Below are 19,460 nucleotides of genomic sequence, written 5' to 3'. Positions count from 1 at the left end.
ATGTATGCTAGGGTCTGGCAACATGCTCAAAAGATAGTCCAAGGACTGCCTTCTTTCTTTTAAAAAGTTTTACAGCTGCTTGGAGCAGCTAATAACTTCATTGTGTCTGCGTGGTAAAAAAGGCCATTTGAAATCCTCATAGGAAGCCACTGTGCATCATAATGTGCCGTCCCTTCCTGGAGAATCATGCGGAGAAGATGGCTACCTTTTCTTCTGTATATTGTATCCCAGGGTAGCCTTACAAGGATGTTATGGATTTTTAAAAAATATTTTTAAAAAGAAAATCTGCACATAAGTTGGACAGACCAGCCCATTTATTACTATTTTGCATATAGGAGAAAGCAACATGGGACAGAAATAGGCCGATTTGCCCATCTATGCCTTCCATCACAGGCAAAGAAGAGTTGAGTGTATATTTATGACGACGACAACAACAGAGTATAATTAAAGCTAATTACTAAAAAATATATATCTGGCTGTTCCTCTAAGGAGCTCCGAATAGGATACAGTGGGCTCCTCTGAAATGTGGTATTCCATCTAGATTTGGCCAGATCCCAGGCTTGATTAGTTGTAAAGACAGAACAGCATCAAACACCATCATGCAGCACTTTTGCAGGAGCACCACAGCAGGGCTGGACACCCAGTTTTTTAACTGAGGCAGTGCCTCTTCTGCCCCCACCTCCATGTCCTTCAGGAACTGGTTCTCCCACCAACACATCAGTCTGTATTTCTTTGAAGACTAAGGTTTCTGGGAGGGCTTTAATTGTCGCACTGATTAAAAGTGCTGTATCTTTAGTAACTTGCCACCTGGTCATATGCCCCAGGGATCCCCAAGGACACTTGCGCAAATAAATAGGTCCCTTTGACAGTGTTGCTGCCTAGGTAATAAAAGCCTAGCGATGTCCCCGAAGGGAGCAGAACAACATGCATTTGGAAAGATATTGTTGTGAATGGTTGCAGTGCTTATTTTGCATACATCTGGAGTTTTGCATAGAAAGGCCATAGTTCAGCCTTCCCCAATCTGGTGCCCTCCACCTGTTTCAGAGTATAATCCCCACCATCCCCAGCCATTGGCCATGCTGGCTGTGGATGATGGGCATCATAGTCTAGGGCTCCAGGTTGGGGGAGGCTGTCATAGATTGCACCTCTTACATTTCATGACCTTTTGGCCTCGTTGTTGATGCCATTAATCGCTCTACACCTCTGTCTCTGTGTGTGCACAGGTAGCTCTCAGATGGTGTGCAATCTACCCCATGAAAGCTCATCACACTGTAAACGCCCCATTGAGTTCAGTGGGGTTTGCTTACATGAGTGGGGCTGTGCTGTAAATCTGCCAGCGTACGCTGTTCTGCTCTAGGTCCTTTGCTGTTGCTGTTTCACTGCAGCAACCTTACCCAGCTACCCTTCAGGAAAAACTTAAGTGAGTCTCTAAACACATCAGCTGCTGCGTTTTAAGAGCAAGCCGTTCTTCTGAAAATATCATTCTCCAGTGAAATGTCAGCCAAATTTATTTACAGTGCAATCCTAACCGTGTCCACTCAGAACTTGTAAGTCCCATTGAATTCAGTATATCCATAGAAATTGACATATGCAATGTTTCCGGTGGTGCATTTTCTCTCTCTCTCTCTCTCTTGCTACCCTCTGTGTGGGTAGGTGGTGGTGGCATTTGTCTTTAATGGGTTCAACCTGGACACAGGCAAATACATACATGGGGGAAGTCCCTTTGATTATAACAGGATAGATAATTATGTGCTTAACTTTTTATTTCGGATTCAGTGGGGCTTAATTTGTGATCAGTTATGCATCTTATGATTTAGGGTTTATTTAAATCATTCCCCTCCCCTAAAAGCAGTACATCAGGCTTTAAAAAACAGCTGGCAAAATTAGGGCTGCCTGTGATATTTAGTTGTCGCATCAAATTGGTTAGATTGGCCAAAAATATTTGAGCTTTTGAGGTGCTCCTAATTTATCAGGCAGTAGATTTAAAAATAAGATAAAGTCATTAATTGTTTTTTAGACAAGTGTTTACAAAAAAAACCTGAGTGGCTGGAGTTCATCAGCTTCCTCTCTTGCCAAGGAGAGGGTGCTTCTGCTGAGGAGAATTCTTCTTCAACACCTAATAATAAAAAACCCAAAAATTATTTCCTTCAGAAATATTGTTTTATTCACCTGCTGCTTTGGCATTAGTTCAGCAATCAGTCTATTAATTAAATTGATTAATTTAATCAGCGAAAATGTTCACAATTAATGGACTTGCAATGCAATCACATACGTTTCTACTCAGAAGTCGAAACAATAGGACTTACTCCCAGGTAAGTGGGACCTCTGGGTATAGGCTGGTGTATAAATTCTAATTCTAATAATAATAATAATAATAATAATAATAATAATAATAATGATTGATTGCAGCCTTACTCCCAGGAAACTGTGTACAGGATTGCAATATTTGAACCTTTTTAGTCAACTGACTAAATACAACTCTAATTATAATTCAGACAAATAGAATTCAAGAAAGATCTGATCCACCTCTCTAGTAGGAATTGCTAGATCTTGAAAGATTCTTATCCAGATTCTGTTAAAAAAATAACAGATAATCTGTTGGATTGTGAACAGCTTCTGCAACGGCAAAAGCGCGCGCGCACACACACACACACACACACACACACACCACTTCACATGTGAAAAGAAACTAGCACAATGTTATTAGCAAATGGGTAGATGGGCACTAAATTACTGTTTAAGAGGGAAGAGCTCTAACAATGGAGAGAAGAAATACTTGGGATGAAGAATTTTGCAAAACATCTGCCAAAGGGGAATGTTTGTACCTCTTGAGTTAGATGGAACTGGAAGGAACCAGAAAGTGGAGTGCTAATTAGGTACAACTAGTGGCAAGCTGCATGATAAGGTGATGTTCCTTGCACTATTTTGAATAGCAGATTGTGCAAGGATAAACCCAATCTATCTTCCTGAAACTCCGTTGTTGGTTCCAGAATTGTATGTTGCTTGGGTGCCATCTGCTGGCCACTTCCAATGATGGTAATATTTCAATATTTGCATTTTCAGTCAGTCATCAATCACCATGTCTCCCTTTAAGGATTCAGGTTCCCCTCCTCTCCTGGCATCATGGGCATAGCCAAGGGTCTTGTTGTTGTTTAGTCGTTTAGTCGTGTCCGACTCTTCGTGACCCCATGGACCAGAGCACGCCAGCCAAGGGGCTGCCCCTCCCTAAATCTATAAAAAATCATAGCTAACTGAGGGCCTGTCCCACCAACAAAAATCCTGGCTACGTCCATGCCTGGCACATAGCAACATATCTACCTACGCCAGCCAGAATAATTGCTCTTCTTGCTACCTTTATTCTCTCTTTTTTTAAAAATGATATTTATTAAGGTTTCAAAAACAAAAGGTTACATAGATAAAAAGAAAAGAAACAAAAAAAATAAAAAAGAGAAAAAATACAAAATACAAAATACAGAAAAAAGATAAAAAACACTTAAAAACAAATCAATCTTTCCGTACCTTACATTTCATTTCCTTACTTCCCTGACCTCCTCTCACCTCCCTTTTTTGTATTCCAATTCAATTGGTTAATTCAGCAATTCCTTTCCCTCTTTGTTTTTGTCTTAATCCTTTAACTTAATATATTATAGCATTAGATTCTCACCTATTAACAATCCATTTTTACATACACCTTTATAACATTGCTGCTAAAACCACTTAACTTCATTCTGACATCATTCTAACATTCATTAATTTTGCAGTATTTCTGTAAATAGTCTTTAAATTTCTTCCAATCTTCTTCCACCGACTCTTCTCCCTGGTCTCGGATTCTGCCAGTCATTTCCGCCAGTTCCATGTAGTCCATCACCTTCATCTGCCATTCTTCCAGAGTGGGTAGATCTTGTGTCTTCCAATACTTTGCAATAAGTATTCTTGCTGCTGTTGTGGCATACATAAAGAAAGTTCTGTCCTTCTTTGGCACCAATTGGCCGACTATGCCCAGGAGAAAGGCCTCTGGTTTCTTCAAGAAGGTATATTTAAATACCTTTTTCATTTCATTATAAATCATCTCCCAGAAAGCCTTAATCCTTGGGCACGTCCACCAAAGGTGAAAGAATGTACCTTCAGTTTCTCTACATTTCCAACATTTATTATCGGGCAAATGATAGATTTTTGCAAGCTTGACTGGTGTCATGTACCACCTGTATATCATTTTCATAATATTCTCTCTTAAGGCATTACATGCCGTAAACTTCATACCTGTGGTCCATAACTGTTCCCAGTCAGCCATCATTATGTTATGTCCAACATCTTGTGCCCATTTAATCACAGCAGATTTCACCGTTTCATCCTGAGTATTCCATTTCAACAGCAAGTTATACATCTTTGACAAAATCTTAGTTTTGGGTTCTAACAGTTCTGTTTCTAATTTTGATTTTTCCACCTGGAAGCCAATTTTCTTGTCCAAATTGTATGCCTCCATTATCTGATAATAATGAAGCCAATCTCGCACTTTGTTTTTTAGTTTCTCAAAACTCTGCAGTTTCAATCTATCTCCCTCTTGTTCCAGAATTTCCCAATATTTCGGCCATTTGGCCTCCATATTGAGCTTTTTCTGTGCTTTCGCTTCCATCGGTGACAGCCACCTTGGGGTTTTATTTTCCAATAGATCCTTATATCTTATCCAGACATTAAACAATGCTTTCCTGACAATATGATTTTTAAATGCTTTGTGTGCTTTGACCTTATCATACCACAAATATGCATGCCATCCAAATACATTATTAAAACCTTCTAAGTCCAAAATGTCTGTGTTTTCAAGAAGCAGCCATTCTTTCAGCCAGCAAAAAGCTGCTGATTCATAATAAAGTTTAAGGTCTGGCAGGGTAAATCCAACTCTTTCCTTTGCATCCGTTAGTATTTTAAATTTTATTCTGGGCTTCTTGCCCTGCCAGACAAATCTAGAAATATCTCTCTGCCACTTCTTGAAGCAATCCATTTTGTCCAAAATTTGCAATGTTTGAAACAAAAACAACATTCTAGGCAATACATTCATTTTTATTTAAAAAATATGGAACGCTTCACGAATTTGCGTGTCATCCTTGCGCAGGGGCCATGCTAATCTTCTCTGTATCGTTACAATTTTTTTAGTATATGTGCTGCCGAAGCACATATTCTCAATGACTGTCTCATGAATATTAGTGGTGATGGCAGCAGCAGCAGCAGGTGCCTGTAACTTATCCCTGCCCAACTAAGTTTCCTCTGCAGGGACTGGCACTGTCATTCAGTAACAGTGAAATATGCAATGAGGCGGCAAAGCACTTTGTATTTTATAGCAGGTGTATTCTGCAACCTTTTCTTGATGAAATACAGTACAATGCTCCCAGTACGTTTCCAAGCACAATTCAAAGTGTTGGTGCTGACCTTTAAAGCCCTAAACGGCCTCGGCCCAGTATACCTGAAGGAGCGTCTCCACCCCCATCGTTCTGCCCAGACGCTGAGGTCCAGCGCCGAGGATCTTCTGGCGGTTCCCTCACTGCGAGAAGCAAAGCTACAGGGAACCAGGCAGAGGGCCTTCTCGGTAATAATAATAATAATAATAATAATGTCAAGGCTGCCTCAAGTCTCAGCTCACAAAAGACCAACGCCTATCTCTTCTTATATACAAAAGTGTTTATTGCAGTTCATTGTTTGCTTCACATCCGAGGCGCGCAGCCCTACGTCTGCTAGGCTTAGACCGCTGAAGTCCCCTCTGAATCCGTCCCTCCCCTGCACCAGTTTAAGAGGCTTGCGCTGCTCCACCTCTTTCTCTCTTTCCTTTTCCGCAGGGTCTTTCTGCCCGCTGGGGTTTCGCCCCTCCTGGATTCCTCTGACGCGGAATCAGACTGCTCTTGCCCCCTCCTGCGGGCTTTGGGACCTGGCCCCTCCTCCGGGCTCCCTGTACTTCCGCGCGCCTCTACATTTGAACTTGGCGCGCGCGCCCAACCTCTAACCTTCCTTTTAACAGCTACACTACTCCCTTCACTACTCCCCTCCCCTTCCGGGAGGGTGGCTTGCTCCGACCTCCCTCCTTTCTCTGCTGCCGGAGCCGCTTCCCCTGATACACTGAAACCTCCACCCCCTTCGCTGCACTCTGGCGGGGAGGCTGGTCCTGACGCCCAGCTGCCACTTTGGGATCCCCCGCTGGCCCCCTGCTCCTGACACGTCCCCCCTGGGGCTCCCCTGGCCTTGACCACCGGCGCCCCCTTCTGGGAATCCTCTGATTCGCTGGAAAGACTCATGGAATCTCTTGAGTCATTGTCATCCTCTTCCTCGCTGTCTTGGGATTCATCCCCATCGCTCTCCATCTCCTGCCTACCCTGTGCCTCTGTCCCTGAACCCCTGACATCCATCCCCCCCTCGAAGCCCCCCCCCTTCCCCCCTCCTGCTGCTTGGGCGCAGGTTCCGGGAGCTCCGTTGTAGCGGGGGTAGATGCTGGATACAGTTCGTCGACGTCGATCTCCTCTGCTTCCAGTTCAGTGTATGAGTGCTCGAAACCGGGGTCCTCCCCCAACACATCCAAACCCTTCCCTCCCCCTGTTACTTCAGGCGATGCTGCTTGCCAAGGCCCCCTTCGCCACCCCACTTCTGGTTGATCGTCCCACCAATAAGAGCGGTCCGTGTCCACCCCCGAGTACGATCCCCTTGGAGGGCTCGATTCCGGCGTGGTCTCCTCTGCGGAGGAGAACCCCCGGAAGGTGCTGCCTGAAAGTGTGGGCGTAAAAAGCCAGTCGTCAAAATACTCCGCTGGCATGGGCCTGTGTGGGAAGAGTGCATGGAACTCGTCTTTAAGAAGAGGTTCCTCCAGAGCATAATCTGGCACCCAACTGTTGGCGCTGGCCGGGGTACCTTCCCTGGCGAGGAGGTATTCCACTCCCTCCTCCCCCCATCTCGAGTCCAGAATTTCCGTGACCTCGTTGAGTGTCGGGGTCCTCGGTGACTCCCCCCCCCGGTGACTTTCTACGTGGGTCTGGTGCCGTCCCTGGCTCCTGAAATCTGTGTGGGGCCTTGTAGGGTGTAAGCACTGACCTATGAAAGACCGGGTGCATTCGGGAATCTTCTGGGAGGGTCAACCGAAAAGCTACGGGATTGATCCTGCCCTCAACTTGGTATGGCCCTAGCTGTTTGTGTCCTAGCTTCTTCTTAGCTAACGACTTGGCCAGCACCGCCTGGGCTGCTAACCATACCCAGTCCCCCACCTGGATGTCTTCTCCTGCCCTCCTGTGCCTGTCTGCCTGCACTTTGTAGGCGTGTTTAGCTAGTTCCAAGTGCCGTCGTAGCTCCTCGTGGACCTCCTGCAATTCTGCTGCTAAATGCTCAGCTCCCTGCGACTCCCCCTGCATCGTTGTCTCCAACGCCGGGAAAGTTCTGGGATGTCGCCCATTGTTGGCGAAGAACGGTGTCACCCCCGTTGACGCGTGCTTCGTGTTGTTGTAGGCAAACTCGGCCATCGGTAAGTAGTCCACCCAAGTTGCAGGCTTTTGATTGGCGTAACATCGCAGGTACTGCTGCATGATGGCGTTGACCCTCTCCGCTTGGCCGTTGGTTTGCGGGTGTCTCGCCGACGCTAAGTTGATCTTGACATTCAGGATGCCCAGGAGCTTCTGCCAGAAACTGGAAATGAATTGGCGACCCCGGTCGGACAGGATGGACCGCGGTAAGCCGTGCACCCGGAACACGTGGTCTATGAACAGCTTGGCGGTCTGTTCCGCTGTTGCCACCTTCGCGCAAGGAATGAAGTGCGCCATCTTGGTGAACAGATCTACAACCACAAGCACCGCCGTCTTGCCCTGCGAACTGGGCAGATCAGTAACAAAGTCCAGCGCCACCCTTTCCCACGGCTGTAGTGGCGTCTCCAGCGGTTCCAGCAATCCCGCTGGCTTCTTGTGCACTGGCTTGGACCTCTGACAAGTGTCACACCTGGTGACGTAATCCGCGACCTCTCCCCGCATCTGGGGCCACCAAAAGTCTCTGGCTACTAAGTCCGCCGTCTTTTCTTTGCCGAAGTGACCCGCGCTGGGTGCGTCGTGTAACTGCTGTAAAACCTTCGCGCGGAGATCGTCTCCCGGCACGTAGAGAGCACCTTTGCGGGTCAGCAGGCCGTCGCGTATCTGGAATTCGCCGTCCTTTGCTGTCCCTCGTCGCACCTCCTCCATCTTGGATTGTGCGAACGGATCCGTCTGTAGCGCGCGTCGTACCGCGTCCAGGTCCACGGCGGCGGAAGCGCACGCCCACGCTTGCGGTGCGAAAATGTGCCTGGCTGCCACTGGTGCCGCTTCCTCGAGATACTGCGGTTTCCTGGAGAGCGCATCCGCTATGACGTTGTTGTCTCCCGGGATATACTCTATCCGGAAATCGAAATCCGCAAAGAACTCCGCCCATCTCATGTGCCTCTGGCTCTGGAGCTTCGCCGTGCGCCAATACTCTAGGTTCTTGTGGTCCGTACGGACCTGCACGGTGTGCTTGGCTCCGATGAGGAAGTGCCGCCACGCCTTGAAAGCCGCGTGGATGGCCAACAACTCCCTGTCCCAGATGGTGTAGTTCTGTTCCGACTTGCTGAGCTTCCGGGAATAGAAAGTGCAGGGCCTCCAGTTCCCTTGCGGATCTTCCTGCAAGAGGACGGCCCCCACTGCTCTGTCAGATGCGTCAGTCTCAACCCGCATGGGCCTGCCGGGATTCACGTGTAGCAGCTGGTCTTCGGACGCGAAGAGACTCTTAAGTCTCCTGAAGGACTGCTCCGCCTGGTCCGTCCAGGTGAACTTTTTCTTCTTGGAACTGAGGGTGTCCGTGATAGCTGCCGTCTCTTTCGCGAAACCCCTGATGAACTTGCGGTAAAAGTTGGCGAAGCCGACGAACCTCTGGACCTCCTTCCGATTGCGCGGGCTATTCCAGTCTAACACCGCGCGGACTTTGGCGCTGTCCATGGCTAGTCCCTTGTCGGACAGCCGGTAGCCCAGGAAATCCACCTCCGTCACGTCGAACTGGCACTTCTCCAGTTTGGCGTAGAGTCTGTGCTCCCGTAGCCTCTGCAGGACCTCCTTTACGTCTCTCTCGTGAGTCTCCTGCGATTCTGAGAAGATCAGAATGTCGTCGAGGAAGCATACGCACTTCTTGTAGAGGAGTCCTGCTAGCACGTGGTGCATGAATGCTTGGAAACAGTGGGAGCCATTTTGGAGACCGAACGGCATAACTCTGTATTCATAGGTGCCCAGCGGCGTGAACATGGCCGTCTTCCACTCGTCACCTTCCCTCATGCGTATTAGATTGTATGCTCCGCGTAGATCCAACTTGGTGAAGATCCTCCCCTTCCTCACCGTCGCGAGCAGGTCGTCAATCTTGGGCATGGGGAAGGCCTTGGGCTTTGTCATCGAGTTTATGGCCCTATAGTCCACAATGAGCCTTTTTTGGGGCGTGTCCTTCTTCTTCACGAAAAACACAGGACTGCCCCCCACTGCCTTGGATTCTCGGATGAATCCCCGCTTCAAATTGTGATCTATGAACTCCCTGAGTTCCTGCATCTCATCTTCAGACATGGAATACAGCTTCGCAGTCGGCAGCGTCGCCCCTGGTAAGAGGTCAATTGCACAGTCGTAGGGCCGGTGGGGTGGTAATTGGTCAGCTTCCTTTTCGCAGAAGACCTCCAAAAACCCCTTGTACTTGTGGGGCACTGCCTGCACCATGCCTAGATGCAACTGTTGCCCTTCCTCCTGGCCCTCCTCCTCCTGGCCGGTCTGGATGCAATGTTGTGCGCAGTAGGACGAGCCAAAGGTGAGCTGCCGCTGGTACCACGCTAATGATGGGCTGTGTCTATCCAGCCAACTCATGCCTAACACTATAGGCGTGTCTGACAGTTGGGTGACATTGAAACTGATGACCTCGCGATGATTCCCAATTTTCAGCAGCATGGGTGGCGTCTGTTGTACCACTTGCCCGCCCAGCAACTTCCTGCCATCTACCGTGACGACGTTCAGAGGCAGCGTGGCTGGTAGTAGCGCTATGCGATGCTGCTTGATGAACTGCATCCCCACGAAGTCTGCGTTGCTCCCTGAGTCAATCGTAATGGGGACTTCCAGGGTGAGTCCATTAGGTAGCTGGAGAGTAGCAGTGAGCTGCACCACTGGCTTGGGTGGTAAGGGGTCTGTAGGCTGCAAAAGCGCTGGGGACTGCTTCACTGACTTGCCTGGCGGAGCCCCAGCATCTCTGCTTCCAGCCAGGCATTCTCGTTTCCCTGAAACTGCTCTCCTTGGAAAGCTTCCCCTGTTACTGTTGCTAAGGCTGCAGTGTGCTTCTGAAACCTCTGGGGACACTCTTTAGCCATGTGCTGTGCACTGTCACAGATGTAACACTTCCTGGTCCCTCTAGGAGGCTTCGCCTTGACTGCTCCGGACGCTGAGGCTCCGGCAGCTGTCTGAGCCTTTGCACCACCCAGCTCCATTGGTTCCTCCCCTCCCTTCAGCATAGGCGAGGGATTTGTACGTCCCAGGTCCCTGGGAAGAAAAGGAGGCGCTCTAGCTGGTGTGCGGACGTGACGCCCCTCCTCACTGTGCCAAGGGCGTTCTTCGTGGCGCACCCCTATCGTGAGTGCCCTCTGCACGACGTCTGCTAGGGTTTGAGGTCTGTCTCCCCTAGCCAGCTCATCTTTTACTGAGCCATGAAGCCCCTCCCAGAACAAGTCTCTCACTGCCAGGGAGTCCTTTTCCCAGCCCAGCACATTCAGCAATGCAAAAAAGCGAGAATGGTACTGACGCACTGTAGCCTTGCCCTGCCGCAATCCATGCATCTCCTGGCGCGCCACATCAACGTCAACGGTAGATTGGAAGCAAGCGTCCATGGCTTTGATAAATTCATCAGAGTCCCTGCAGGCAAGACCATCTTCGCGCCACAAATTGCGTAACCAGGTTCTAGCTTCCCCATGCAAATGGGACACAATAAAGCCTACTTTCTCCTCCTCATCTTTGAAGTCTTTTCGAAGCAAATGCAGCGCGTATACGACGTCTGCTCTGAAATTGGGATAATGCTTCAGGTTCCCATCGAAGTGGGCTACTAAATTGCCCCCCCTCCGTCCAAGACCGATTCCCTCTGATCTGGACCCCGGGAACCCCTGTTTGCACGCCTGATCCCACCTGGCTTGCAGATCCTGGCATCGCGCTTCTGCTTCGGCAACTGTCTTCTGAGAGACCCGTACTGCAACGGAGAGTTCAGCGACTGCGTTTTGCAGGGTCGTTATCTGCTCCTCAGTAGTCATGTCTGCCAAACTTCGTGAGCTTTGCAAAAAAAAATTTTTTGCGGTGTTTGAGAGGGGACTTACTGTCAAGGCTGCCTCAAGTCTCAGCTCACAAAAGACCAACGCCTATCTCTTCTTATATACAAAAGTGTTTATTGCAGTTCATTGTTTGCTTCACATCCGAGGCGCGCAGCCCTACGTCTGCTAGGCTTAGACCGCTGAAGTCCCCTCTGAATCCGTCCCTCCCCTGCACCAGTTTAAGAGGCTTGCGCTGCTCCACCTCTTTCTCTCTTTCCTTTTCCGCAGGGTCTTTCTGCCCGCTGGGGTTTCGCCCCTCCTGGATTCCTCTGACGCGGAATCAGACTGCTCTTGCCCCCTCCTGCGGGCTTTGGGACCTGGCCCCTCCTCCGGGCTCCCTGTACTTCCGCGCGCCTCTACATTTGAACTTGGCGCGCGCGCCCAACCTCTAACCTTCCTTTTAACAGCTACACTACTCCCTTCACTACTCCCCTCCCCTTCCGGGAGGGTGGCTTGCTCCGACCTCCCTCCTTTCTCTGCTGCCGGAGCCGCTTCCCCTGATACACTGAAACCTCCACCCCCTTCGCTGCACTCTGGCGGGGAGGCTGGTCCTGACGCCCAGCTGCCACTTTGGGATCCCCCGCTGGCCCCCTGCTCCTGACACGTCCCCCCTGGGGCTCCCCTGGCCTTGACCACCGGCGCCCCCTTCTGGGAATCCTCTGATTCGCTGGAAAGACTCATGGAATCTCTTGAGTCATTGTCATCCTCTTCCTCGCTGTCTTGGGATTCATCCCCATCGCTCTCCATCTCCTGCCTACCCTGTGCCTCTGTCCCTGAACCCCTGACAAATAATAATAATAATAATAATAATAATAATAATAATAAATTTTATTTATATCCCGCCCTCCCCAGCCGAAGCCGGGCTCAGGGCGGCTAACAACAATCAAATAATCAAACAAATAAGTGGCGCCCAACCTGTGGAACGCCCTTCCATCAGATGTCAAAGAGATAAACAACTACCTAACATTTAGAAGACATCTGAAGGCAGCCCTGTTCAGGGAAGTTTTTAATGTGTGACATTTTAATGTATTTTTAATGTTTGTTGGAAGCCGCCCAGAGTGGCTGGGGAAACCCAGCCAGATGGGCGGGGTATAAATATTTTATTATTATTATTATTATTATTATTATTATTATTATTATTAGTGGTGGAATCATTGGAATCATTCTGCTTTATTAGTTGTTCTGAGATGCCTACCGCATTAATGCTGTCTGGAAGAAGCACAACAAAAGCGGGACAGCCTCCACTCTCCCCTCCCAACCCTCCAAACATTTGTGGTTTGGAAAGTTACAGGATTTCAGCAGGAAGTAACAGCATATGCACTGGATGGAAAGGAGCACCCCAAAACATTTGCAACCACTAATAATATTCAAAGAAGTTGTGAAGTGAGAAGTTAAGTGAAGCTTGTTGACAGAAAGAAAGAAAGAAACCATTTGGGGATTGCTGGGAACTGTTTGAATCTCCTCTTGAGAATTGGTGTGATCTCCTCTTATGTATGAACCGATTTATTCCAAGAGAGAGATATAATTACTCAGAAGACCTTGCATCCTTTTGGCAGAAGTCTTTTAATTCCTTTTGCCACCTCTGATCTACAAAGTGTATTCTGCACTGTGCAGAAGAGAACTTCCAATGTCTCTGCAGCAGCAGCACTGCCTCCCCTAAGCTGTGGACCAGTTCACAGATTCCAGCTGGCATTGTCCCTTGCCATGTTAAGGCTCACTATACTGCTTTTTTAAAAATAATCTTTTTTAACCTGGCTCCCATTTAGCAATATTTGCTTTGGTTGGTGAGAGGCCCATACCCTGAGGTTGGATAGTCATTTGCGTGGCAAGTTCCCGCCCCTCCCCAATGGAAATAAAGACACATGACACAATTATTAAGGTTAATGGGCTAAATAAAGCCACAACTTTATTGGTTACAGGTGATGAGCGGTATTGGCTTAGGCATTGGTCCTAACCAACTATATCCGGCTTCAGCCCGTCCGCTTGAAATCCGGGAAGGTTAACCACCAGTAGGGGGAGTCTTGCTGATGCACATCAGCTAGGAACTCCCCCAGGGTCACCCCTCGGGCGAGCGTGCCTTAGGCCCACACCTCCATAGGCTTCGGACAGGGCCACGCCCCCCAGAATCCTTTATCGGACTACCCTTCAATATGCGGGGCAGGTGATGGCGCTTCCTCCCCATTTTCCATCTACATAACACTACCAATACCAATGCCTAACCACCAATACTAAGAAAGTTGTGACGATGAGGTAGGCGAAAACCAAGTGGCTGGTGCCAATTTGCCAAGTGGAAAAAATCCTACCAGGCCCCTCAACGGCGACCAACCAAGGTCCATAGCAAGGTCAAGGAAGGGAAACCTTAAAGGGCAGGAGGGTGGGAAACAGGAGCAGCTGGCAGCAAAAAGAGGGAGATCCCCGGCCGTGCCTGCATTAAATAGGGCAGGTCACGCCCCCTGAGCCAGCCGATTGGCTAGCCAATCGTGGTGGGGGCATGAAGCCCTCAACACCACCTCCTTTGCAGGGCGGAAGTGGCTATGTCAGAAATTCTTTTGCATTGCAGGGGTTTGGACTAGATGACCCTTGGGGTCCCTTCTAACTTTACAATCCTATGATCACATATAACCCCCCACTGCATCATGAACACAGGTAAACTTGAATGCACAATATAAAGGATGTCTAGAGGTCATGTGTTGCATGAAGCAGTACAAAATCAAGACCGAGTGGTTTGGGCTCTTTAACTTTTTTTCTTTTTCTTTTTTTGTTAGGCTCATACTATTTAATCACTACTTATGGGGCAGTAGAGCTTATCAAGAGCTATGATAAGATCACAGTCACTCGGCAGCTGAGCTCAGAGGTCCAAGATTCCATTCACCGCTGGGAGAGAAGGAGAACGCTTAACAAAGCCCGGGCTTCCCGATCATCTGTTCAGGTTAGCAGATAAATAAATGAAGGAGAGCAATCTGTGTTAACTTCATTATTCATTAACTTACAAATGTAATAAGCAGAGGCCACAAATCACATTAGTGAGGATGAAATTGGCATCCTATCTTATTTCAGCTTGTTGGTTTATTATTTGTAAGCTGCAGTGAGAGCCTGTGGTTTAGGGTGGCACTCATACATTTCAGAGAGAAAGAGAAGCTACCGTATTTTCACCCTATAGGACGCACTGGACCATAGGACGCACCTTGTTTTAGAGGGGGAGAACAAGGGAAAAAAATCTCCCCATCTCTGCTCAGCGCCCCTTCAGCGAAGTGGCAGGAGAAATGGAGCCCCTTCCATTTCTCCGCCCACTTGGCTGAAGGGGCGCTGCGCAGCTCTCCCTCTCTGCTGAAGCCAGGAGAGTTTTGCTCTCCCGGCTTCAGCGAAAGGAACCTGAAGCCTGCGGAGCGCAGCGGGAACTCGCGCTGCTCTCCACAGGCTTCAGGCAGCTATCCCTGAAGCCTGGAAAGCGAGAGGGGTCGGTGCGCACCGACCCCTCTCGCTCTCCAGGCTTCAGCAAAAGCAACGCGAAGCCTCTGGAGCATGGAGGGAGCGCTCCCTCTGCGCTCCGGAGGCTTCACGTTGCTATCGCTGAAGCCAAGGAGCCTGCATTCGCTCTATAGGACGCACACACATTTCCCTTTCATTTTTGGAGGGGGAAAAGTGCATCCTATAGAGCGAAAAATACGGTAATTTTAAGTTCAAAGGCAGTTTTCAGCATCTTGTCCTTCAACCACATGGTGGCAGCAAAGCTCCCTTTTGCTACAGGAATAAAATACCATATTGGCTCTCTTCACCAAGGCTGTGTACTCACTATGCCTTTAAAGCACAGCCTTTCCCTCGAGGAATTCTGGGCACTCTCATTTGTTGTAAACAAAGCATATGCCATACCCTATTCCCCGGCCTCAAGGGATTTACAGTTGGGAGAGAGTCCCTCAGATACTTGGCATAACATGCCAACTCATAGTCCCCATCTGCACAATAAAGAGTTGATTGAGAGACCCTTACTCCCCTCACAGAACTACAGTTTCCAAAGTGATTTAACAGGCAGTCTTTTCTCCCTAGGAAACTCTGAGAATTATAGCTCTGTGAGGGAAATGGGGGCCTCTAGTCGTGACAACTCTCAGCACCCTAAACAAACTGTGGGTCCCAGAGTTCTTTAAGGGAAGCCATGATTTAAAAGTATAGCGCAGATTAGACCTCAGTTGTCCCTTCTCCAGGCTAAAGGTGTCTAATTCCTTCAAACTTTCTACATGACAGCCATTCGGATATTTGCCGGTGGCTGTGGTACCTCTTAATCATCTAATCTCCAAGCTAAACAAACCTAACTCTTTCAACTTTTCTTTATAGGACTTCATATCCAGGCCCCTCGCCATCTTCACAGCCTTTATTGCTCATCAATAGTATGTTGTTGATTATGATAGATTCACAGTATCTATTAGTGATCACTATCTATCAATTGTCATTTTAATATCTATGGATAACATAACCCACGCTCCTTGTTTCCAGGATTTCATCACAATCTCCTTTATGGAGGCTGAGGCAAACACCAGGACGCTGGCCTACCGAACTGACTCAACAACGCACCAGCTGAGCCAGCAGTGCGCTGAGAAATTTGAAGTCCCAGAGCCTCAGAACTATGGGCTGTTTGTTCAGGTTGACAACAAGAACCTGCGGCTAGATGATGACGCCCTTCCTCACCGCATCAAATCCCACCTCCTGAGCAAAGAGCCCAAGCCGACTTTCCATTTTATTTATAAGGAGATGGGTGGAGAGGAACCACCAGTTCCCATTATCAAGGACCCAGATGTTTTATAACAGCCAAGCTGTTCTCTTGTAGCAGACTCGTTCAAACAGCCGTGGCATTTTTCATTTCAAAACTTCCTGATCTCCACCAGGAGCACAGCAAAGTGCATCTTCTGAGCGGAATGCTGATGGTCGAAAGCCTATGCAAATCTTCATCTGGGGCATTTTCTCAACAGAATTCATTTTCCACAGAAAATTGAATATTCCAAGCAGCTTTCACTCTTGGAGGGGGGGGGGGACTTGAACAATTCAGAACCTTAAAACGTGAGCAAATGATGTAACTTTTGTGACAGCTGCCCTGGTACAAAGTAGGTAGGTTTGTGATTATGGGCAAATGGCAATATATCAATCCATCCAGTTATCAAATCATCAGTATTATCAGAGAAGGTCCACCAAAGAAAATTTAAATGGTCCTTCCTGTAGTAGTAAAAAAAGATAATAAAGTGAATCTATGTGGCGTCCTTTCCTTTCTCATCCAAGGAAACAAACTTGGGACCAGCTTGCTGTTTCATGCAAACCAAGTATTCATGGTTTGTTTCTCGCCTAACAAATCATGACAATAATAATTATAATTTTATTATTTACACCCCAGCCACTCTGGGCTGCTTAAAGCATATCTAAAAACATAATAAAAACATAAGGCCTTAAAAACTTCCCTAAACAGGGCTGCCTTCAGATGTCTTCTAAAAGTCAGATAGTTGTTTATTTCCTTGACATTTGAAGGAAGGGTGTTCCACCGGGAGGGCACCACTACCGAGAAGGCCCTCTGCCTGGTAAGCCAAGCAACAAACCATAAGTGGTATTTCACACCTAATGGCTTGTTTTCCTGATTTGTTTTACCTCTATCCAGGAAATAAGGGGTAGGGGAGGAGCACCATGAAGACTTTTGAATAGCAAATACTAGCACAAATCTTTGCATTAAACGTATTATAATTTGAGCTATGGTTTAACGTGACATGTGAACCACTTTTGACAAGACTCCAACATTCCCCACCCCCCACCCTCCCCAGTGGTAAGGCAGACCCTGGATATAAAAGTTTGGTGCCTACATAAAATTAAGTCTAAATAGACATTTTTAAAAGAGTGCGCCCCTGCCCCTGGGTATTTCTTTCCTACTCTTCCTTGTAACATTTAGTTCAGGAATAGGGAGAATTTGACCCTTCAAAGCTTGCTAAGCTACACTTCCCATCAGCCCTAGCAAGCATGGCCAATGGCCAGAGATGATGGGAATTGTAGTTCAGAAACATCTGGAGGACCAGAGTTTCCGCACAACCAATTTAGTTGGAAAAGAAACAAGTGAAATGATTATGTCCATTGCTCAAGCTTTGTCTTGCATCATTGGCTGTTGGTGACAGAGCAGCATGTGGTGAAGTGATTCCATGTGGCTTTTTCACAAGCAAAAGACACAGAGCTGACACACGTGTAGAAACAATGAGGTGTGTTTTTTTATTCCACCGAGGACACAAATCAGAATCGAGAATCAGATCACACAGTGTGGTGGAAATGTTTTCGTCTTGAATCCACATTGAAGTCACTTCTCTTTACCTTCCACGAACATCCCACCTAATCGTTTAAGGGCAGGCAGTTTTACACGGAGGGAGGGAGGCAGAAGTAGAGGAAGAGAAAGGTGCACAGAGAAAGTGGCGACAAAGAGAGACTTGAGAAGCAACAGCTAGTTATGGGAATTCTGTGCTCTGTAACAATGAAAGCAAAATGTTCAGAGTTAAAATTGGAGGGCTGGGGGGGGGGGGGAATCTGTGTAACACCATATGCAGCTTTTGAGATGCTACCACTGAGATAAATGGTGCATATTCTTCTGCTGTTGGTCACCCTGTGTGGAAAAAATGTGGGGGTCTTTTAGAAGTCTGTACAGCGGACACAAAAACAAACCTAGGCAGCCTGGATGTAAGTTGTACAGCTCAGTACATATGATGTTTGCAGCATAGCCTTATAATCGCACAATGCATACAGTCTTCCGATATTAAAAAATGCACCCCTGGAGTGAATAATACTGGCATCGTACATGTGGCTAATTGTTACTCCCCACCCCTCAGTTCATTTTAGCTGTAGCAACTTCCATGATCTATTATATGTGTTACACAGTTTTTCTGAGCAGAGAAGTTGTAAGTGGGCTGCCGACTGCTGGGTCATATTTTGCATCAGTGACTTGAGTTAGATGTGCAGACATTGTTTACTGCTGTGCAGGAAACAATGCCCTAGAAGAACGGTGTTGCTGGTCTACCTCTGTGACAATTCTGCAATGAAAAGTGCACTGGGGGCATAACCTATCCCTAGAGCTCTAGGTTAGAGTTAAGCTGTCTAAAAGCATTAGAAACAGATTCACCCTGGGAAGCTGCTCCATAATTTTCTAAAGCACACGGTTACGTCCGACCCACTGACTGCTCCCTGCCTGTTGAGGCATGAGCTGCTAAAGAGCCTGAAATCAACCAGTTCTTTAGGAAGTTAGCTACTGTGCTGGACTGATGATATCTTGAGGAGAAAGGGCCTTTTCTGTCACTTTATAAAAGGCGCATCTTCCAACAATGTGTTCTTTTGTTTCGTATAGAAATATTTCATCTCCACCTTAGATATACAGAAGCAGTTTATCAAAACTGTTGCAGTAATGCCTGTTTATGTGTATTTATTTCCCTGTGTCACTGTATGTATTTTGAGCAATGTCTGGTTCATAATCAAAGACTTTGGAGGGCACAAATGCTCGCCGCAGTAATTTTGCTTGGGTCGTCTGCAACAGCTCAGATAAAGAAAGTCAAAGGTCACTGGGTGGCCTCTCAGCTATCACCCTACCTTTTGTACTCAGGGCCTGGAAATGAATCCTCTGACTGTGTTTCCTGTTTAATCTTCTAACGATGCTGTATTGCTGTGTGATTTTATAATATAAAGCCATGCTGTTTAAAACAGTTGTCATTGCTAACGTTCCTCCAAGAAAAACTGCTCCTGTTCCAAAACGTTTGACCTTGGCATTAAAATCCCATACAAAAGGCTTCGGTTTTCCTTAAATGTCACTGCAATCCTTTTCTCCCTGGGAAAAAAATGAGTCCCTGCAGAAGTTAGGGCATCTTCTCTTTTGGCGATCACTTGTAGCTGAGTAAGATTGTCTGCCATGAACACAGTCTTAACGGTATGTCCGTAGGTGACTGTGGAGGCCAATTCTGGATCCACACGTCCTTCCACAGTGGAGACATAGGTTTCCGGGCGGGAGTTGATCATGGTGAGGGTTTGCCAAATGTGCCTTCCCCTTAGCTCTTTCCTCCTTTTTGCCCAGAGTTTGTGCTTCTTCAAAGTCCATGACACCTTTGGTAAGTGGCCCATCTAG

The 19,460-nt window shown here is 47.6% G+C and overlaps 1 protein-coding gene across 3 annotated transcripts in view; it reads left to right on the top strand.

The window, feature by feature from the left end:
• RIN3 (Ras and Rab interactor 3) overlaps positions 1 to 19,042 on the top strand; it is an 84,775-nt gene extending 65,733 nt beyond the window's left edge. For 2 of the 3 annotated variants that reach the window (XM_081016939.1, XM_081016940.1), the window contains 2 exons: positions 14,107 to 14,270; positions 15,830 to 19,042. In XM_081016939.1, the coding sequence (XP_080873065.1) occupies positions 14,107 to 14,270; positions 15,830 to 16,138 (473 nt within the window). In that variant the 3' untranslated portion in view covers positions 16,139 to 19,042. The other variant, XM_081016941.1, reaches the window with a different exon arrangement.
• The last annotated feature ends 418 nt before the right edge of the window (positions 19,043 to 19,460 follow it).

Source organism: Podarcis pityusensis (genome assembly GCF_964106645.2).
Source record: "Podarcis pityusensis genome assembly, chromosome: 1".
Classification (NCBI taxonomy): Eukaryota; Metazoa; Chordata; class Lepidosauria; order Squamata; family Lacertidae; genus Podarcis; species Podarcis pityusensis.
This window is presented reverse-complemented; position numbering and strand designations above follow the sequence as displayed.